General features: G+C 48.0%; 2 protein-coding genes across 2 annotated transcripts in view; one reads left to right on the top strand and one right to left on the bottom strand.

Moving 5' to 3' along the window:
- Positions 1-15,918, top strand: part of LOC140912354 (uncharacterized) — a 121,957-nt gene extending 106,039 nt beyond the window's left edge. The window contains exon 23 of the transcript XR_012159274.1: positions 15,897-15,918. The gene's annotated coding sequence lies outside the window, so the exon portion shown is untranslated. The remainder of the gene's footprint in view (positions 1-15,896) is intronic.
- LOC140912694 (uncharacterized) overlaps positions 1-22,809 on the bottom strand; it is a 30,581-nt gene that overhangs the window by 6,541 nt on the left and 1,231 nt on the right. Inside the window, exons 2-7 of the mRNA XM_073347562.1 lie at positions 14,234-15,076; positions 12,001-12,077; positions 9,919-9,980; positions 8,719-8,942; positions 3,901-4,160; positions 49-174 (exon numbers count right to left, since the gene is read on the bottom strand). Coding sequence (XP_073203663.1) covers positions 49-174; positions 3,901-4,160; positions 8,719-8,942; positions 9,919-9,980; positions 12,001-12,077; positions 14,234-15,076 — 1,592 coding nt within the window. The remainder of the gene's footprint in view (positions 1-48; positions 175-3,900; positions 4,161-8,718; positions 8,943-9,918; positions 9,981-12,000; positions 12,078-14,233; positions 15,077-22,809) is intronic.

Below are 22,809 nucleotides of genomic sequence, written 5' to 3'. Positions count from 1 at the left end.
GATATTTTTAGGCCTTCATTGAAGCACAGAAGATAATTTTCCACTCACCTCAGGTGTTATCTCTACCCTTGATGTGCTGGATACAGTATAATAGGAGCCATAGGTCAATGGCTTGGTTTTAGGAGGTTTGCGCACACGTATTGATTTGTACCTCCTTTCATTATCATCAATTACCTGTAAAGAACAAGCAGGGTCATTTCTGAGATACAGGCAGACAGGGCCACAGAAGACACATTGTGTAGGGACTACCACAGAGGCAGGAGAGTGCAGGGTCCTGATTCCCATTTTCCTCTACACAGCAGTCCTCGGAAAGAGGAGCCTATTGTTATGACGACAAGGGAAAACAGTGCCATGAGAATGGCCACTGAGGAGCAATCTTGGTACAATGTTAATTGTTTATAATTAAGGCTAGAATTTTGGCACAGGTATTTTTATTAAAAGTCTCAGACAGGACGTGGGCAATAAACAATAAATCACGGAAATGGAGCTGATGCCCAATACCAAGGCCCAGCCCTGCTGCCTGGGGTTGAACCAAAGCAGACATCTCTTAAAATCATGACCAATTCATAGCCTTATTTCTAATTAGGCTTGGCAAAATTCATTTTTTAATTTTGACAAATAATATCAATATTTATTTTTAAGCATTTTTTTTCTATTTTTATCTACTTAAAGTTTCACGGTTGTGGGACATTATGGGGACATTGGGCAATGACGGGGCTGGCCAGACAATAATTATTTAATGACAGTAGAGGCTGATTTTCAAAAATGTAAAGCTTTGTAAGTGGTAAAACACAAAGTGTTCACCTCACATGTCCAAATATACGAAGTCAATAGCCTCAAATCAAACTCTGAAAAATTCAGAATCAGTATTTCTCTTACTTTGCCTATCTGTAATTTTTGATTATCCTCAATGGAAGCATTTTTGTCAGTTTGTGTTTATATGGTGAAATCAACGTTTACTGACATATATACTGATAAAAATCTAATCCTCCCAAGCCTAGTTATGTTTGCTCTCCCTGATACAAAGAGATGGATCTGTTCCCATCTGCCCAACTGCTTCTTTGTTCAGTTAATGTCTGCATCCATAGAAAATTTAAATGAGGGCAAACTTTTGACAAGCACCTAGGTGACCGAGGAGTCATTTTCAAGAGTGAGTTGGGCAGTTAGGGCCAAATTTACACAGGTGTTTAGGTGCCTAGACAAAAGTGCCAGGTGGGACTTTCAAAAGGGTCAAAGCAGGTTAGGCTCTTTACTGCTATGGAGTTAATCTTCAGTCTAGCAGACAAAGGTCTGATATGATCCACTGGCTGGAAGTTGAAACTAGACAAATTCAGACTGGAAATAAGGTGTACATTTTTACCAGTGAGAGATATTTAACCACTGGAACAATTTAGCAAGGGTTGTGATAGATTCTCCATCACAGGGCATTTTTCGTTCAAGATTGGGTGTTTGTTTGTTTGTTTGTTTGTTTGTTTTTTTAAAGATGTGCTCTGGTTCAACCAGGAATTATTCTGGGGAAGTTCTCTGGCCTGTGTTGTACTGGTGGTCAGACTAGATTATCACAATGGTACCTTCTGGCCTTGGAATCTATGAAAGTCAATGGGAGTTAGGCACTTTGATAAATCCCACAAGGCACCTAAGTGAGTTAGGCACCTATCTGCATCTTTAGGTGACTTTTGTAAATCTGGCCGTAAGCCTGGTCTTTTTGCAAGTGGGACGCAGGTTCCTGTCACAGGGGGACAAAGCTCCATTAAGGAGAGTCTCAGTTCTCCCATGACTGAACAGGAACGCCCTGGCTAGGCCTGATTAGTGGTTGGTAAGCACCTGGGGTCAGGTGATAGAGCAGGAGGCTTGGGAGCCAGGAAGGAGGGAGGCCGACCAGAAGTAGTGAGCTCTGAGTGGTGGAGACTCAAGCCAGAGGAAGGCCCAGGGTAGCTCCCACTTTTGCCACCATTCTGCATAAGGAGAAGTGACCTGGGAGAGAACCCAGGAGGAATGGGTACTTTCTATAGGCCCAGGGTGGGCAGGCATTGTTTGTGTTAGCCCTTTGTTTGGGCCCTTCAGACTCTAGCATGGGATTCCTGGGGTAAGAGTGAGAGCCCTCCAGTCTGAAGGAAGGTGTAGATTCATAAAGAGCCTGGAGTCGCAGAAGGTGGTAGAGCTGGAACCAATGGCATTGAACTTTATTTTGTGATTTGAGGCATCCATATTAATAAGTTGCCCCGTGCCGTGGGTGTTACTAGCCTCAGAGAATGCTTGAGAAGTATTCTGAGAAGGGGAAACTGAGGTGGGGTGCCTGCAGGACCAACCTATGCCATGAGGGGGTGCTCTGAGATGGGGACCCTACCACAATTCCTAAGCCTCTTGGGTGCTTCTGAAAACTTTACCCCCAGTCCTTACTCCTTTGGGGTTTACATCATCTTAATTTTTTCCCCTTTCCAGCTAAAATTCTGGTTAGAGAATGAACCCGCAAATCTCCAACAGATATGACGTCATCTGATTTTTCCCTAATTATTTTACAGCTGGATGTTACATTAAAGGTGTAAGACAGGTCTCAAGTTCCAGGAAAGAGTTGTCTCTGTCTGTTCTTCAGTTATGAACAGCACAATACCAGCTATAGGCTCCTGTCTTTCAATTTGTTATCCTCAACTTTCATTCCTTTGATTATGCTGTCTGGTCTTAATCTGAGGTGCCCTTAATATGCCCTCCTGAAGTAAGAAGACAGAAAAATTCTAAAGCATATGTGAATGTGTCAGATTGAAACATTACAGCTCTAAACGAGTGAAAAAAATTATTTCAAAATGGGACTGATGTTTAAGAATCAATATGTACAAAACAAGCCATTTTTGAAGTTCTAACTTTAAACATTTTAGTGTTATTGGAATACAAGGTCTGCAGGGATAATTCATTCATTCCATTTTTTTATTCAAGGTGACCTGCAAATGGAGGGGGGGGAAATAGCTCTATTTTTTGCCTTCCCCCCCTCCTTTATGATTGCTAACAAAGGCCTGAAGTGGTTTATTTAAAATTCTATTTGTTTGGGTTTTTTATTCTGTGATGACTGGACAGCAAGTGTAGGTGATGACATCAGCGTGAAAGTTGAGCTGTTGACAAAAAATTTACCCAGATACATTTTAAAAAAAAATAAATAAATAAAAAGGTTTACTTTGAACGACTAATTTTTTGAGTAACCCTGTGTTAACGGTTTCAGAGTAGCAGCCGTGTTAGTCTGTATCCGCAAAAAGAAAAGGAGTACTTGTGGCACCTTAGAGACTAACCAATTTATTTGAGCATAAGCTTTCGTGAGCTACAGCTCACTTCATCGGATGCATCCACTGAATGCATCCGATGAAGTGAGCTGTAGCTCACGAAAGCGTATGCTGAAATAAAATTGGTTAGTCTCTAAGGTGCCACAAGTCCTCCTTTTTTTCCTGTGTTAAAGATTCAACACACTCCTCTTTTCACTTAAGATCGTAGCAGCTAACCACAAGCACAGCTTAAACCTCCCAGTGATCCTCCAGCAAAACCAGTGAAGACCAGACTTGACATTTCTGAAATTTGTAAGTTTTAAAACAAACAGGAAAAAAATTGATAGTAAATGGTCTTATAAGAATTCTTTATATGTCATTAAACACCTCCCCCTGCCCCCCTAAATTTAAAAAAAAATCCCTCACAGGTCACCTTTAACAGTCCACCCATATCACTTCTTAGGTAGAATATCATATTTCAGAGAGTAAAAAGCGAATAGAATCACATGGAATTTAGAAACAACCTTGGCTACCCTTCTCTTTGTGCAGCTATCTCACAACCGTGCATGTTACAGGACGTTCTGAGTTATTCCAGGTTATGTGCTGTATGGTAAATGGTGAATCTGACTCACTCTTGTTGAGTCTCAGTTACCTTTTTCAATGCAAGGATGTCAGGTATCAAGTAGAGGTGGAGAGTTATATTTTCAGCCCTGAGTGCCCGGTAGAGCAGTGTGACACTGTGGATTGGACTAGATAACAGAGATATTCCTTTTTTGAAAATAGCTCCCCACCAGGAGAAGCTGGGGTTCTCCAGCACGGCGTGGGAAGGCATCACTCGCGTTGGCTCCTCCAGTATCATCCTCCCATCAACTAAATGGGCGATTCGCATCTGGGAGACGTCAGCCTCTCCTCCTGCAAATGGATGTCAAATTGAATGAGGTTCTGTTTGACCTGTTACATGACAGCACTGCCCAAGGCTTAGAGCAAGGGACGAAATCCTAGGCTCTCTTCTCAGTTATGTGGGGGAAGGGAGCCGGAGACTAGGAGTCAAGACTCTTGTCTGTTGTATAACTACTCATTGGTGCATAGTTACTACAATCAAACATATTGTAAAGGGCCTCCACTGCCTTTCCAGGAGGGGACTGAGCTGCTGATGGCCGGGTCAGCTGGCTTAAAGGAGTACACCAAGTACAGTACTTCCCCCCTTCTGCCCACCATGGAGCAAGGGGGGAGGAGAGGGACTGAACAGTGACTGAGACCCAGGCTGGTTCCTGATCTTGCCCTGGGGCAGCACAATGACACACTGCCCTTTTATTCAGGGCTGGTAACTCCATGATCTGGCCCTCAATAAGTCCATGCCCTGCATTTTTTTTTTAACAGGGGTAGTGAATAAGAATTGGGTAACATCTCTTTAAACCAGAGGTGGGCAAAGTACGGCCCTTGAGCTCCTGGCCGGGGAGGCTAGCCCCCAGCCCCTCCCCTGCTGTTTCCCCTGCCCTGCAGCCAGGCTGCCACGTGGGCGGCAGGGCTGCGAGCTCCTGCCGCTCTGAGCAGCATGGTAAGGGGGAGGGGGAACAGCAGGGGAGGGGCTGGAGGCTAGCCTCCCCGGCCAGGAGCTCAAGGGCCAGGCAGGATGGTCCCATGGGCCAGATGTGGTCCGTGGGCCATAGTTTGCCCACCTCTGGTTTAAAGAGATGCTACCCAATTCCTATTGGCGCAGCGGTGCAGGGGTTGGGTAGGGAGCCCTCCGGGGGGCAGTCAGGGAACAGGGAGCGGTTGGATAGGGCGGAGGTTCTGGGGCGGGGCGATCAGGAGTTGGGGAACTGGGGCGGTTGGATAGGGCATGGGAGTCCTGGGGGGCCTGTTGGGGGTGCGGGAGTCGATAGGGGCTGGGGGACAGTCAGGGGACAGGGAGAAGAAAGGACTGGATAGGGGATGGGGTCCCATGGGGCGGTTAGGGGTGGGGGTCCCAGGAGGGGGCAATCCGGGGACAAGGAGCAGGGGAGCAGGGTTGGATGGGTCGGGGGTTCTGAGAGGGGCAGTCAGGGGACCAGAAGAGGGAGGGGGCGGATGGGAGTGGGGGCCAGGCTCTTTCGGGGGCACAGATTTCCCTACCCGGCTCTCCATACAGTTTTGCAACCCCGATGTGGCCCTCGGGCCAAAAAGTTTGCCCACCCCTGCTTTAAACCATCCGCGAGCCGCACAGTTTGCCTCCTCTCTTCTTTTGCCGAAGCAACCAGAACCGGACACAGTAACAATGTGTGCAGTGCATACACACAGCTGGGCTTTGTATAGTTATTTATATAAACAGACAGAGCCTAGCTGCATACGCTCACTGGACACTCTGTTGCTGTGTTAGGTTCTGGTGACTTCTGCATTAGAGGAGTGGAGGCCAGGGGGTTGGCTCTCCAACTATTTAAAGGGATAAAACCCAGTTATAGCCAAGCTGTATCCAAACAAACCCAGCTGTGCCCATGTGGTTTCCTTATATTCTTAATGTTGTGTAAAGAGCAAAGACACAAACAGGAAATAAATGCCATTCGGGGATTCTGACTCCCACTTTTAAGAGAGAGATCAATGACTTTGAGAGCAGAAGATACAGCCTTTGGAACCCACGCGTTCACCTCCCTTAATTAACTATCCCCCTCCAACCCCAGCAGTCTAGCCCTCCGCACATCAGTTAGTTGGTTGCCCCCCTTAAATTTAAACATTTCCATTGTGCTCTCTAACTCTCAAGTTCTTAAAAGCAGAGGAGAGAGAACTGCTCCCACCAGACACCCAGCTGGCTACAGTTCTCTGAAGGATAATACAGTGAGGCTCCGCCTCTGCAAAGGTAGCCCCAGGCTTTTACACTGCAGATTGGGGGTGGGGGCGGGTGAAGTCCACAAACATGGGGAGCAGGAAGTAATTTGTGGGGCTTATCTGCATCTCTGCACACGTGCAGGCAGCAGGGCACAGGGTGCAGTGCAGTGTCTGGAAACACCCAGAAGAGGGGTGTGGTGGTTACCGAGCAGCCTCAGGACCTCTTCTTGGGGGTGGTACAGAAAACCACCATTTATGGGGAGGCAGTTATGCATGTCTCACACACCCTCACTCTGAGAGCTGAGCCCATCAGAGTGATGGGGAACATCATCACCTCAGCTCCCCATGGCTGCAGTTCACCAATCCCGGCCAATCGGAGCGCGGGAAGCGGTTCCTGCAGGTGAAGGGGCCGCAGGGACCTGCTGGCTGCTGCTTCCCACAGCTCCCATTGGCCGGGATTGGTGAACCGCAGCCACTGGGAGCTGCGGGGGGTGGGGCCGTGCCTGTGGACGGTCAACGCCAGCAAAATGTCTCGCGGCCCACAATCAGATTACCCTGATGGGCCAAATGCGGCCCGCGGACCGCAGGTTGTCCACCACTGCCCTAGAGGCTCGGAATTGTGGCCATCGAGGGCGACGGTGCTGTGAAGAAAGCGGTATGTCTGATTATGAAGTGAAAATGTGAACCCTGAGTCGCACCCTGTGCACGGCAGCAGTGGGAGGCGAGAGTAGCTCTGGCTGCTCCATTGCCTGCTTCCCTGCCGGGCTGTGGCAGCCTCAGGCAGAGCCAGAGAAGAGCCAGGCTGGCACACTCTAAGCCGAGGGGAATGGCCCTTTGACAGTCTTCAGATAACGGATGCAGCCCTCAGGCTGAGTATGTTGGACACTGTGGTGCGATGTCCACCCCACACAAGGCCCACACAGGTCAAACAGGGCAATTAACCTTACAGGCTGCACCAGAAGGAGAGCCAGGGACTCTGAAGAGGCCTCATGGTTGATGAAGCCAAGCTGGGGAGGAACTGGGAGAGGCCTATGAAGACAGAGGAGGGCTGTAGGGAGGAGCTCTGCAGTCAGTCTGTAGGCAGGAGCGGATCTGGCCAGGTATGAGGAGTTCTCGGGGGAGAGTAGACCTGGGACTACAGACTCTGGCAATAAGCTGAGAGGGGAGACATGGGGAGCAGAGAAAGTTCCAGGGGAACACAGAGGACGGCCAGCACAGAAAGGTAGGAAACAGCCTAGGGAAACAGCAACAGGGTCAGAGCTTGGGCAGACCATGCCTGCTGAGCAATGGGGCAGATGTTGAGAGTTCAAGTCTTCTCAAGCCATGGTTTCTAGCAGCACTTAGTGCAGAGAAGTCTGGAGTAATCTGAAAACTCCCTGCTAGTTGGCATTATCCAGCTTTTTCTTTTTTTCAGTAGTGCTTTCTCACATCCAAGCAGCCACTTACTTACGCAGTATGGTCCATGTGATGTGAGTGGGAATTGCCTTTAATATTTTTATGAATGACATAGTGTGATAATCAAACTATTTGGCGTGGCATTGCTACCCAGTGGGTGCAGAGTGTTAAAACGTTCCTCTTGGGGCAGAGCAGGAGACATGAGGTGTTTGTGTCATGTAGCTGTCTGGGGTGGTATGAATGAGCCATCAGGACTGGCTGGAACAGTCACATATCAGGCAAGGATCTGGAAAGCCAAGGGGAACCACAGTGACTGAACGATTAACACTTAGGTTCAAGCAGGTGGAAGATGTGAACTTGGGGTTTTGTTGCAGCTGAGGACAGTGGACAGAGGAGTCACGTACCTGTGCAAGGAGCAGGGCTCAGGGACCCAGCAGCACTCACCTGGGCTGAGACAAAGGAACATAGACGGGGAAAGGAAGTGAAGATGGTTCCTGCAGCACCACAGCTCAAAGGGCAGCCCTGGCTTTGGCCAGTTTGGACTATGTCTTCACTTTTGCAACTCTGTACCCAAGGACTTCCCCATGCTGTGTTCCACTGGACTATTTCAACCTACTCTGTTGTGAACAGGCTGCCTAGTGTCACTGCAGATACTTGCTGACATGCACTGGTCCCTGAAGAGGGTAAAGGTCCCTGAACAGGTGTCTACCTCAGTGGGACTCGCCAGGCAGAGCTCACAGTGAGGAACAGGAGGGCTGGAGCCCAGAGGCCCAGTTTTGGAGGCACTGGGGCCCCATGGCCTACTCTTTTGGAAAAGTATGAGCCCTGGGGGTCTGGCACACTGACGGGGTTCCTCTAAGGGACAGTTTACAGGCCAAGGCATAGCACAGACCATATTGGTGACAGTCCATATACACTAACTCCTGGTAAATGGGAGCACAGTACAGTCCATAACAACAGAGCTAAATCGAACCACCTCATCCAATTCTTTGTGAAGTGTCAGACACGGCTTTAGTGCATGTGATCATGACTCCATGATCATGTTGGACCCAGCAACTACAGTAGCTTGTTATTTACCAAGAACCAAAGGACTCAGTCCTTCAGCTCTTTGACTCTTGCCCTAGGTTCTTTTTCCCTCAGGTGCTGGAAATCTTGGATTCAGTCTCTGCTGATACTTATGGTGTTTGTGAGCGTTTGCAGCCATGGTTTGTTACAAGATCACAGAGATCGATGGGTTTATAGAGCTTTTATAGTCATCATTTGTCTGCCATACCTGCGAGGCACATGAAGTGGGGGAGGTGCACAGCTGCCACAGCCCCGGCCGGTTCCGCCCGGATGTTGAACAAAGGGCCGGCGATCATCCACTGCTGCATTTCCAGTTCAGTCTGATGACAATGCCAGGATTCATATTTGTATTGGACAGTCACGGCTGCCCTCACCTCGAACCCCAGTTCAGTTTCAGAGCATCTGAAGGAGCCTGCCTGGAGGAAGTGAACCCTGCACATCAAAGGGAGAGGGAAGAAGAGGGTTAAACAACACTAAATGCAAAGTGCCCATCAGTTTTATCATTCCCATGGTGTGATGGGCTGGGAAACAGAGGCACAGAGACTACAGGCCCCGCAGAGTGAGTGGTTGTGAGGGGACAGGATAAAAGGGGCTATTTGCCCTATTTTTTTTTTAAAGAAATATTTATTTTGCTATCCAACTGAGGTGCCCCCAGTATGGGTACAGGGCTTATGCACTGTAATGCTCCACACACACTGAATTTTTATTTGAGAGAAAGGTGACTTACCAAAAAGTCACATTGCTGGGTATAGAACGCAGGAGTCCCAACTCCCAGCCCCCTGCTATAACCACTAGACCCTAAACCCCAGAGCCAGGGACAGAGCATAGGACTCCCCCTCCAGTCCTACCCACTAGACCCTCCTACACTGATTGTCTAAAACTTAACTTAGAAAAGACACTGATTTTAGCGTCTAACAAGTCCAATGGCAGAATCAGATCTAGACAATGTACAGCTAAACATAGTAATGCTTCCATGACCAATTTGACAGTCTTTAGTGTGTTATGGGTTTGAAACATCTCCTAAAGTTTCTATAAATCTAAACAGACCCTCCCCGCAGAGAGCATGTGCTTGTAACTTGGGCCAAATTTAGGTGGGTTTTCAAAGGAACAGCAAAAACCCCTTTCCAAATTTCAAGTCCCTGCTCTAAAGCATGGAGGTGCTAGAGCTTCTCAAGGAAACAGTTGTAAGAATTTTTCAGCATGGGCTAAACAACATTTCCCCCTACTTTTATTTTCAGAAACAACTGAACCATTTAGCTGAAATTTTCCCCCAAAATGTATCCTTCAGTTTAAACTTTGGCAAAATTCTAAGCAACTGAAAACAGGGTCTCATAATGGAGAGTGTCAGGCAACCTTAATTCTAGGTGTCACGATCAGCTCCACTTAAATAATGTCCCCAAGCTCTGACCTGTACGTTTTCTGATTCTCCTCTGGGCCTGGCAAAATCTCTGGTTGTACTTCTGCAAAACCCTAAAACAAAGACATTTGTATTAACTTGACTCCAATAAGGATTTTCAGCTGGATAGTTCTTGTGACAGGAAGAACTTGTTAGCTAGACATGGAGTCCTGTACAAAACCTTCAGCATGCGACCTGCCCATGCTACCAAAACTCTCTTCTAAGCTTGGATCATCTTGCATCTTGATTGCTGTAAGGTCATTCCCTCCAGTCCATTCAAAGTGCTGCTACCAAGTACTGCACCTTCCTGTCTATCAGGGTCAGCATTTGCTATGGAGCACTGGAGGCAGTTGGCCCCCTGACTTTTCATCGGACTATAGGCTTCATTCTTGTTTCCTCCCCTCCTCCCCCTGTTCTCAATGAGAGGCTGCCATAAATATAAAGGGAAGGGTACACACATTTAAAATCCCTCCTGGCCAGAGGAAAAATCCTTTCACCTGTAAAGGGTTAAGAAGCTAAAGGTAACCTCGCTGGCACCTGACCAAAATAACCAATGAGGAGACAAGATACTTTCAAAAGCTGGGAGGAGGGAGAACATCAAAGGGTCTGTGTCTGTCTGGGTGAGGCTTTTGCCAGGGACAGAACAGGAAGGGAGTCTTAGAACTTAGTAAGTAATCTAGCTAGGTATGTGTTAGATTCTGATTTCTTGAAATGGCTAAGATAATAAGTTGTGCTGAATAGAATGAATATTCCTGTCTGTGTGTCTTTTTGTAACCGAAGGTTTTGCCTAGAGGGATTCTCTATGTTTTGAATCTAATTACCCTGTAAGGTATTTACCATCCTGATCTTACAGGGGTGGTCCTGTTCTTTTTACTGTTTCTTCTATTAAAATGTTTCTTTTCAAGAACTGAATGCTTTTTTCATTGTTCTAAGATCCAAGGGTTTGGGTCTGTGGTCACCTATGCAAATTGGTGAGGATTTTTACCAAACCTTCCCCAGAAGTGGGGTGCAAGAGTTGGGAGGATTTTTGGGGGGAAAGATGTTTCCAAACAACATTTTCTCAGGAACCCAGAGAAATGTTTGGTGGTGGTACTGGAAAACCAAGGGCAAGGGGTAAAATAGTTTGTACCTTGGGGAAGTTTTAACCTAAGCTGGTAAAAGTAAGCTTAGGAGGTTTTCATGCAGGTCCCCACATTTGTATCCTAGAGTTCAAAGTGGGGAAGGAACCTTGACAGAGGCTATGGATTGTCCTTGAGCAAAGACACCCTCTTTTAAGATAGCCACCACCTTCCATTGTTCCCAGTGGGAATGGAGACAAGCTGTCCTTATAGAAGATGGTGGCAGCGATCTGCAGTAAGAAAATGTGTCTTTAAAATCAATTAGATTTAATCTAGAAATATAAACTCTGCTTAACTAATCTCAATTGTATTGGTATTGTGTGGCATCACTCCAGGGCACAGTTAAAATTATTTGGGTGCCTTAACTGTGCATTTCCAAATCTTAATATATTTGGCTTTCTTGTAGATATAACCTTAACTCTGAATGCCCTGGGTTTGCAGTGCTTGGCTTTGGAATAGTTACATGTCTGTTTGGGTTTTTTTACCCTTAAATTACTGACACATACTTAACATTAATTCCATCCTAATGCAGTTTTTGTCTGGGGAATTTTCTGTGGGGTTTCACTGATTGGCGATTTAATAACAATTTCATGTCAGTTCTCTTGAGGATAGACTCCTTCTTGCTCTCTTTTCACTGTATTGACTTTACAGGTTAACAAGAGCAAAAACTCGTTGCTACACGAGTCGGCAGTTCTGGTTTTGAGACACATGGGGACCTGCCCTTTCAAGGAAGAAAGGGCCATTTTTACATAGTCTTGAGGAGAAGCGCAGCTAAATCATTTGTAACCTCTCAGATTATTCTTCTATTTCCTCATCCCTTGTCCCCAGCATATAAACACAGGCAACGTAGTTTCCTCTGAGTTAAACAATGTCCCATCTGGGGGCATCCACATAGCATAGACACACTGAGAGTGTGAGATAGTGCCCACCACAATGATGGGGACAGAACACACAGAGAACAAACACAATCCCCTACCTTCTCTCTGCGACAGAAGTCACATTTGTCCTTTCCCCAGCAGTCTGAAGTGGCATCTTCACTCCTGCTTCTCACTCCTGCAGAAGGGAATGTATTAGGTCAAGGCAATACACCCTGAAGGCAAGACTGTCCCTAGCTCTGGAGAGATGTGTGGGGGCAGGCCAGGCACAACAGAATCCTTACACTCTTAGATGCCTAAAAACCGAGGTTAGCACCACAACAATGTTACCCATCACTCCATAGTTACCCCTCCTCTGGTCCTTCCCATTCCACAACTGATCCCTCGCCCTTCTACTTCCCCCTGTCTCCAATGCCAGTTTCTGCTCAGCAAGCTTGTCTCACGCTGTCTGATCCTGGGGAACATACACAGAGCATGGGGGATGCGCCGACATCACCAACTATAATAATGGTCCTGGGTCACTGGAATTGACTTCTGCAATTCAGTTCCCAATCTCCATGTCTGGAAGTCTTATGAGGCCATGAAAAGTATTTAAGAGGTGAGTTAAAGCCCATTTCACCAGCCCAGTCCGTGTAGTAGCATATTATACACACACACACATAGACAGACAGATGGGCAAGGGTGACTAGTGTTAAAATAATGGCTAAATCTGTGATGGCATGAGACACTTGAGACCTTTTTTATTTCAGCTCAGATGGAAGCTAATCCCATATTGATCACAACTATAATATTACTCGTGGAGGAATTCTGTGCCACTGTGCATGCACGGAATTCATGACTGCTGCAGAAGTTTTATCCACAGAAAATACATTCTGCTCAAGAAGTTCTGCCTTTTGCCCACCAGAGGTCGCTGTGCTGCCAGATCAGCTGGCTGCATTCCTTAGAGCAGCCTGCCCCTGCAGCCAGGTTGGGAAGCAAAGTGTGTGTGGGAGGGTGTCACATACTGGGGTTCAGAAGGGTTAGTGGGGGGAACAGACTGGGGCATGGACTCAGGAGCTAGGGGGGTGACAGCACCGAGACAGGGGCTGAATGGCAGGGGGTCTCCAGGCCACATGGGAACAGGAGGTAGAGAATCATAGAATAGAATCATAGAATATCAGGGTTGGAAGGGACCTCAGGAGGTCATCTAGTCCAACCCCCTGCTCAAAGCAGGGCCAATCCCCATTTTTTGCCCCAAATGGCCCTCTCAAGGATTGAACTCACAACCCTGGGTTTAGCAGGCCAATGCTCAAACCACTGAGCTATCCCTCCCCCCGCCAGGGCCCCAAGGGAATGGGGGGTGCAGGGATACAAAGGGACAATGGCAGATGTGCCTGACTGAATGGGAGAGGCTCGGGGTCAGCCAGGGTCTGCATGAGGGAGGCTCCCCAACTCCTTAACAGTCTCCCCCACCCCAAAATGAAACTGTTCCATACTTCTCCCATCCACACCCAACAACCCTCCAGATTCACTCCCAGGCTCCCTCCCTCTCCCTCAGCTCCTCCTTTACCCCTGACTCTCCCAAGCCTTTGCACTGCTTCTGAGGGGTGTGGGAAATATGTTTCTGTATTGTAGTTTAAATGAATTACTCAAAGTTCTGTATTAATATGCCTAGTAAGGAATCTATTTGTCAAAAAAAATTCTGAAAATTTTGATTCAGAACAGGTGAAATGTTTTATTTTGGAATTTTCAACTGAAACTAAACATTTGAATGTTCTCGAATCAAAATGTTTGATATTGTTTTGTTGAATTGACCCAAAACACTTTGTTTGGAGTCAGTTCAATGTCAAACTGCATTTCCCTGGAGTGGTGCACCGCTTCATTAAAGCTAGTTATCTAATGTCCTCATTTTCCCCTTTGGGTTGGGATCCCTAAGCAGGCTACATCTGGAATGATGCAGCAGCCATGTGACTCCCATAATGCAGCAAGCTGCAGGATAAGCAGGAAGATGGTGTGGCATCATGGTAGATGTAGTCTGGCCAGGGAGCCCAAACCATAGTATGAATGGGGGCCCGAGCTACCACTAAGGTAATGTGCTACAACCAGGAAATACAGCTTCATGTTGAACTGACTCAAAACATTTTGGGTCATTTCTACAAACCAAAATATATTGATTCAGGTCCAGCCAAACCAAAATATTTTGTTTCAATTTTCCCAATGGAAAAATCAAAACATATCAGGAAATTCAAAATGTTTCCCATGGAAACTTTTCAACAGAAAATGAAGTTTCTGCAAAATCATAAATAATTCTGATGGAAAATTTCCAGTCGGGTCCCATATATAAAGGTTTCTTACTCTTGTGGATTCTCTCATGTTTTGCAAGATTAGAGCTGTCGCTGAAGCTTTTCCCACATTTGGGGCAATCATAGGGCTTCTCTCCTGTGTGGATTCTTTGATGGCGGTTGAGGTTTGATTTCACACTGAAGCTCTTCCCACACTCAGGACACTTGTAAGGCTTCAGTCCCAGGTGGAATCCCTCATGTCGAGTGAGGTTGGAGCTGTCATTGAAGCTCTTCCCACATTTGGAGCATATATAGGGCTTTTCTCCTGTGTGGATTCTCTGATGGCGAGCAAGGTTGGATCTGTCACTGAAGCTCTTCTCACATTCACCACATTTGTAGGGTTTCTCTCTAGTGTGGATTCTCTGATGGCGAGTGAGGTTGGAGCTGACACTGAAGCTTTTCCCACATTTGGGGCAATTATAGGGCTTTTCTCCCGTGTGGATTCTCTGATGGCGAGCGAGGTTGGAGCTGTCATTGAAACTTTTCCCACATTTGGGGCAATCATAGGGCTTCTCTCCTGTGTGGATTCTTTGATGGCGGTTGAGGTTTGATTTCACACTGAAGCTCTTCCCACACTCAGGACAGTTGTAAGGCTTCAGTCCCAGGTGGAGTCCCTCATGTCGAGCGAGGTTGGAGCTGTCATTGAAGCTCTTCCCACATTCACCACATTTGTAGGGTTTCTCTCCTGTGTGGATTCTCTGATGCCGAATAAGGTTTAATTTCCGATTGAATCCTTTCCCACAGATGGGACATTTGTGAGGTCTCTCCTCGTAGGTAGAATTTTCCACTTTCCGTTCTCTGGAATGCCTTTTGTAGGGAGTGACTTCCCCATGTCTCTCACTCACCGTGTGGGCACCTGCTGGAATAAGAAGACAACAATCTGCAACTCATGCATTTCCTTCTCTCAACTCCCACCATAAAACACACTCTTTCAGTAAAGCTTATGAACTCTAGTCAGCATCTGCCCATTGCCTGTTTAGATGTAAAGTCTTTGGAGCAGGGGGCTTGTGTGTAAAACTTCACACACACCTATGGCAGAATCGAAATAACAGCAGGCCTGATTCTCCACTGCCCTGCATTTTGTGTTGTCATTTACACCTTTGCAATATGGCAGTAATGTACTGCCAAGCCAGAATTCCCCACTCACGGCTATGTTCTATGTCCAAATGATATCAAAGGCATCACAAGCCCCTGTCTTACAGGGAAGGTGTTTTTCTTTTCTTTTTTGGGGTGGGGGTGTTGCTTGGGGAAACACTGTATTTCCAGGGTCAGGATTAACTTCTGCTTTTGATCAGGTGATATCCAGCATCTGGGAAGTGGAGCCTGAAGGGTTAATGTCTAGCTATTCCACCTGGAAGCAGGCGGGGCACACCCTGACTGTTTCCTAGGAGCAATGCACACATTGCTCTATCCAAGGACAAGGGCTAGATATGAACCCTGAGAACTTGATTGTTTGGACAGCAACTGTGGGAGGTTTCTTTAGCCTGGGCTCAAGGCCTGAGAACCAGGATTGTAGTAGATAGAGGATGGTAACTAAGCATATGAATTAACGTCATACATTCCTTTGTGTAGCAGTGTGTAATGCTTAGGGGGAGAAATATAATAAAAGGAGAAGGTGGAAGGCGGGGGGGCAGAACAGCCCATCTCCGCTGACCAGCCTGTTTGCTTGCATAAAGCTGTGTTCTGTCTCATCACTGAACCGCAACAACTGGCGCCCAACGTGGGGCCCTCAGCACTCACCTCACCCGGCAAGGGTTTCAGACGCGTCACTCATCCGCTTCGTGGATCCCGGTGAGTATTTTTCATTGTGGTAAGTATGGGAAGCTCCCTCTCTGCTTTGCAAGTGCAACACCGCAATGAGCTGCAGTATTTGCTGCGTAAGGCTCAGCATGACTGCCCGGCTTGAGAACTCACTCTCCTGCTACAGGAGGTGCGTGCCAAGTGCCCGTGGTATCCTGAAGCTGGAAGCTTTAAGCTAGCGGACTGGGAGCGATTGGGCCAGACATTGCACAAAGAGCCTCGGGCACCCGTGCAGGCTTTACATGCCTGGCACCTCTGCCGCGACGTGGTACAGCGTGTCGCCTCGGACAGACCCTCCCTCGCGAGGCTGGTGCTCTCACCGCCCCCGTCCGCCCCTGCAGCCATCCCCCCTCCTGGCGATGCGACACAGCGTGTCGCCTCGGAAAGGCCCTCTCCAGCCCCAACAGAGGAGCTGCCGATCCTGCCACCCCCGTCCGCTCCTGCAGCCATCCCTCCCCCTGCTTCGCCCCCAGTGCCTCTATTACCACCGCCTCCCTGGCCTTCCCCACCGGAGCCGGTGTGTGATCACCCTCCCCCCATGGGGCCCCCCGGAGAGTCATCTGCATCTGCTCAGAAGCTTTCGCTGGTGCAAGAAATGGTTCACGCAGCGAAAGCTCGATCAGATCTTACAGCAGAGGAGCTGGCTGATCTGGTCTCCGTTTGCCCGGTGACCTGGCAGAATGATGACCAGGGCAACCCCGTGGGCACCTGGACCACTCTGCCATACTCGGTGGTTAGAGAGGTAAAGAAAGCAATTCGTGAATTTGGCCTGACTAGCACCTTTGTGCGTGGTCTCATTGAAGGGATGGGTGCTGGGTACTCCCTAATCCCTGAGGATTGGAAAACGCTGCTGCGCATGATGTTGTCACCCAGTCAGTATGTTATTTGGCTTAGTGAGTATCGGCAGATGGCAGAACGCCAAGCCCAGGTATATAGAGAGCAAGGTATCATTTATGAGCATTTGGCAGGGGAGGGCCAGTTTGCTACTATTGGGATGCAGTCTCAACTCCCTCAGGCCGTCTTCCCCATTATCTCCACCTGTGCCCAGCATGCTTTCAAGAAGGTCCCGGATTCAGGCAAGCCTACCAAAAGCTTTGTCAGTATCCGTCAGGGTGCCTTAGAGTCCTTTTTGGATTTTACCAACAGATTGCAGGAGGCTATCCTCCGACAGGTGGATAACACTGAGGCAGCTCACGAGCTCCTGTTAAAATTGGCAGTTGAAAATGCAAATGAGGATTGCCGCCGTGCTCTCCAGGCAGCACAAGTCTCTGGTATTTTAGAGCTCTCAGACATGCTGCGGGCGTGCCAGAACATTGGCACACAAGCCCACAAGGCTGGAGTTCTGGCTGCCGCCCTCAGAAAAACTGGGAAGGAGGGGAAGCGCTGTTACCGCTGTGGAAAGGAGGGTCATTTTCAGCGGGAGTGCCGCTCATCTAAGGCACCAGCCCGACCCTCAAAGAAGTGCCCCAAGTGTGGGAAAGGTTATCACTGGGCTAATCAGTGTCGTAGCGGGTCGGAAAACCGCGCGACGGGTCCCCCCCGAACCCAGGGCCAAACGGGGGTGTTTCCTACTCAGGCAATCGCTCCTCTGCCTTGGAATCCGTAGACTCTATGAGGGCAGCGACTGCTGGAAGTGCAGGGCTTGATTTGATCATGCAGAAGGACACTGACTTTCAGCTGCCAGGGGAGGTCTGTGCCATACCTACACAGGTGATGGGACCTCTCCCTGCCGGCTTTGTAGGTCTTGTTCTCCCTCGCTCACATGCTGGGAAACAGGGCTTTTTTGTCATTCCAGGGGTCATTGATGCTGATTACACTGGCATTATTAAGGTTCAGGTGTGGACTCATCTTCCACAGTCGCTCCCGCGTGGACGGTCAATTGCACAATTGATTTTAGTCCCCTATCAGGTGCCAGCTGCCGAGGATCGAACTCGGGGCGGAGGAGGCTTTGGATCGACGTTGTCTCACTCGCCGTCTCACAGCGCGTCTTCTCCACTTGTTGCTCTGACAATGTCAGTCCGCCCCTCGTTGGCATTCTCGTTTTACACTGCCTCAGCGTTCTGCACAGCGTTCAGAATTAGCTGCTGTTATTTTGGCCTTTCAACTTTTTGCTGATTGTCCCTTTAATTTAATTGTGGATACCCATTATGTTTATCAGGTAATTGATCATTTACCCCTTGCCCTCATTACCCCTCAGGTTGATGCAGACCTCCTTCGCCTGTTTTTGTCTTTACAGCACCTTCTTGCCACTCGTCATTTCCCTTACTTTGTTGCTCATATTCGCAGTCATACCCCTCTGCCTGGGCCACTCACTGAGGGCAATGCACGCGCCGATTGCGCGTTGCGTGGTCAGGTAAATTCCCTTTTTTCTGACCCCATTGAAAGCCATGCCTTTTTTCATCAGTCTGCCTCTGTTTTGGCCCGGCAGTTTCACATTCCTGCTGATCATGCACGTTCCATTGTTCGTTCCTGCCCCCACTGTGCTGCTGCTGCTGCTCCTACTTTTTTTTATGCCGTTAACCCCCGAGGTACCGCAGCAAATCAGCTGTGGCAAATGGATGTTACTCATGTACCACAATTCCGCCCCTATTCATTTTTACATGTTTCCGTTGATACTTATTCAGGCTTCCTTTGGGCAACCCCACAACGTGGGGAAGCCACTAACAAAGTTATTCACCATTTGCTGGCCTGCTTTTCTGTTATGGGTCGCCCTTGCCAAATTAAAACAGATAATGCCCCAGCCTACTGCTCTGCAGCCCTCTCCACCTTTTGTGCCCGCTGGGACGTCCGTCTTAAACACGGAATCCCTTATAATTCCACGGGACAAGCCATTGTTGAACGTGCCAATCGCACACTCAAAACCTTGCTAGATAAACAATTAAAACAAGGGGAGCTGCGTCTCCGAACCTTAGGAGACATTCAACAACAGATGTATATTCTCTTGTTTACTTTAAATAATTTAACACTGAATGCAGATCAGCAGACCCCTGCGGATCGGCATTTTCACAAATCTGAGGTACTGGAAAGACCGCGTGTCTTTTACCGTCAGCTGCCCGATCCACAGTGGCTGGGCCCAGCACCTCTAATCACTTGGGGTCGGGGATATGCTGCTGTGTCTCTCCCTGCAGGACCGTTGTCGGTTCCAGCCCGGTGCGTGCGACCAGCACTTAAACAACATGGCATGGCACCAGGGGCTGTCGAATCCCATACCAGAGTTTCAGCTGACCTTGGAGGAGACCGCTTTGCCCCCCGAGTCGACAACGGCGGGACGGAAACGGAGGAGGCGTAGCGTCCCAAGCCAGCCCGTGACAGGGGGAGCAGTAAAAGCATTGGTCGCCACGGCTCAACGAAAACTGGCAGCAGATCAGCAGCCAGAAACTCCTAAGACTTTGTTTGTGGCGATTCTCGCCCAAATCACTGCTAAATTCTGTGATGATTGTGTGCCTTTTGTGCCTGCTATTTCCTGTAGGGGTTGGCTCGGAAGCGCCTCCCCCGTTACAAGCCTGAAGGAGAATAAGACACTGTTCTCTGCTTATGCTAATCTTTCCTCCCAGTACTCTAGCATGGCTAATTGGGGCCCGGCCAACTATACTCTGCCTCGCACGGCTATATCCCTCCACACACCGTACCCGGCCGGGGCTCACAATGTCACCTGTGCGCGTGTAGTTAACTGCACTAGTACAAAGGTGCCCTTGGGCTGTCAAAAAATTTCTCAATCCCTTTTAAATTGTTCCCATGCTGTTAATGTTTTATATAATTATGGCCATATCATCCTACCATCAGGATGGGTTTTTACTTGTGGTTCATGCACCTTTAATTATATTCCTGCAAATTTAAGTGATGGCACCCTTTGCTGTCTTAGTAGAATGACACTTATATTGCCTTTTGCTGGTTACAATTGTAGTAAAAGAAGTGTACCCCTTTTAGATGATTATATTGCAGATGTTAAGCTTTGGGTTATTTTGTGTTTGTAATCATTGGGCTTATTTTTTGTTGTTGCTGTGTACAATGTATTCTTTTCTTGTTAAGACTTTGTAAAATTTTGCCCTGGAAAGCTCCCCAGGTTATGTCCTTGTCTGTCTGGGAGTTAAATAGCATGACAAAACAAATTGGCGGCTACCATGAGATGGCCAACTTCAATAAACAAAAAAAGGGGAGATGAAGGGTTAATGTCTAGCTATTCCACCTGGAAGCAGGCGGGGCACACCCTGACTGTTTCCTAGAAGCAATGCACACATTGCTCTATCCAAGGACAAGGGCTAGATATGAACCCTGAGAACTTGATTGTTTGGACAGCAACTGTGGGAGGTTTCTTTAGCCTGGGCTCAAGGCCTGAGAACCAGGATTGTAGTAGATAGAGGATGGTAACTAAGCATATGAATTAACGTCATACATTCCTTTGTGTAGCAGTGTGTAATGCTTAGGGGGAGAAATATAATAAAAGGAGAAGGTGGAAGGCGGGGGGGCAGAACAGCCCATCTCCACTGACCAGCCTGTTTCATAGATTCATAGATTCATAGATATTTAGGTCAGAAGGGACCATTATGATCATCTAGTCTGACCTCCTGCACAATGCAGGCCACAGAACTTCACCCACCACTCCTAAAAAAGACCTCACACCTATATCTGTGCTATTGAAGTCCTCAAATTATAGTTTGAAGACCTCAAGGAGCAGAGAATCCTCCAGCAAGTGACCCATGCCCCATGCTACAGAGGAAGGCGAAAAACCTCCAGGGCCTTCCAATCTGCCCTGGAGGAAAATTCCTTCCCGACCCCAAATATGGCGATCAGCTAAACCCTGAGCATATGGGCAAGATTCATCAGCCAGATACTACAGAAAATTCTTTCCCGGGTAACTTGGATCTTACCCCATCTAAAAACCCATCACAGGCCATTGGGCCTATTTACCATGAATATTTAATTACCAAAACCATGTTATCCCATCATACCATCTCCTCCATAAACTTATCGAGTTTAATCTTAAAGCAAGATAGATCTTTTGCCCCCACTACTTCCCTCGGAAGGCTATTCCAAAACTTCACTCCTCTGATGGTTAGAAACCTTCGTCTAATTTCTAATCTAAATTTCCTAGTGGCCAGTTTATATCCATTTGTTCTTGTGTCCACATTGGTACTGAGTTTAAATAATTCCTCTCCCTCTCTGGTATTTATCCCTCTGATATATTTATAGAGAGCAATCATATCTCCCCTCAACCTTCTTTTAGTTAGGCTAAACAAGCCAAGCTCCCTGAGTCTCCTTTCATAAGACAAGTTTTCCATTCCTCGGATCATCCTAGTAGCCCTTCTCTGTACCTGTTCCAGTTTGAATTCATCCTTCTTAAACATGGGAGACCAGAACTGCACACAGTATTCCAGGTGAGGTCTCACCAGTGCCTTATATAACGGTACTAAAACCTCCTTATCCCTACTGGAAATACCTCTCCTGATGCATCCCAAGACGACATTAGCTTTTTTCACAGCCATATCACATTGGCAGCTCATAGTCAACCTATGATCAACCAATACTCCAAGGTCCTTTTCCTCCTCCGTTACTTCTAGTTGATGCGTCCCTAGCTTATAACTAAAATTCTTGTTATTAATCCCTAAATGCATGACCTTACACTTCTCACTATTAAATTTCATCCTATTCCTATTACTCCAGTTTACAAGGTCATCCAGATCCTCCTGTAGGGTATCCCTGTCCTTCTCTAAATTAGCAATACCTCCCAGCTTTGTATCATCTGCAAACTTTATTAGCACACTCCCACTTATGTTTGCTTGCATAAAGCTGTGTTCTGTCTCATCACTGAACCGCAACAGGAGCCCATTTGATTTTTGGATCAAGAGGGTAGTGACGGGCAGTTTACAGCAGCTGGGAGGCAAGGTGAGTCAGAAAGACAACTGCAAGCAGCAGTAGATCACAGTGGGATGATTGCAGGAAAGGGGTGTAGAGAGATCATGAGGGAAAGGTGAAGAATCAAATTACTTGTTGAAGTACACCAGGAAGCGTGAGATGCTGAGTCCTCTGCAGGCAGGTATGCTTAGGTTTACTTGTACCGTTGACTGTGAGTTAATACCTGTGGGTAACTTATAACTCACAGCAGCTCTTGCCTTAGCAAATGCCTCTAGCTCCTGTTCCCAGCTACTGCCCTCTGTGGCAGAGACCAAGGAGACAGTACATGTGAGAGAGAGAAAGGGGGAACTAGAGGTCAGGGCAGAGCTCATGTCAGGGGTGTTGAAGCAGGTCGGGACTCTGCCTCCTGCATGGAACTCTCTCTGTGTGTTTCTACAGGACGATGTCACCCCCCAGACCCCTGAGGTCCCCACGTTATCTCTCTCTCTGGGTTCCTGAGTCTCTTCTTCCCCTCTTCTGCTCAGGGCCAGCCTTAGGGGTGGGCGACTGCCCAAGGGTGCTGCGCCATAGTCACGGGGCCACCGTGCAACAGCACAGAGTTGCACGCTGCTGATGTCGTGTCAGAAACTGCTCCCAGCTTGAGGGGGGCACCCAGATTTCTCCCTGCTTCTTCCCGGTGGAGGAACATGGGGGGAGCAAGTGGTGACACAGATACCACTTGATTTCCCACCCCCCATGTGCCTCAGCACCCCCCTAGAGGGCTGTGAGGGGGGGAGCAAGGGGTGATGTCAGGGGTCCCTGCATCCAGGTCACTTTCCCCACCTGGGCTGTGCTCTCCTGCCCTCCCCTTACGCAGCACAGATGGGAAAAGTGACCTGGATGCAGGGAGCCCTGATGTCGCTCTTTGCTCCCCCCCAACCCCTAGGAGCCGAGGAT

The sequence above is a fragment of the Lepidochelys kempii genome, chromosome 6, assembly GCF_965140265.1.
Source record: "Lepidochelys kempii isolate rLepKem1 chromosome 6, rLepKem1.hap2, whole genome shotgun sequence".
In the NCBI taxonomy this organism is placed as follows: domain Eukaryota; kingdom Metazoa; phylum Chordata; order Testudines; family Cheloniidae; genus Lepidochelys; species Lepidochelys kempii.
Note: the sequence above shows the minus strand (reverse complement) of the source record. Positions and strands in the feature narration are given on the sequence as shown.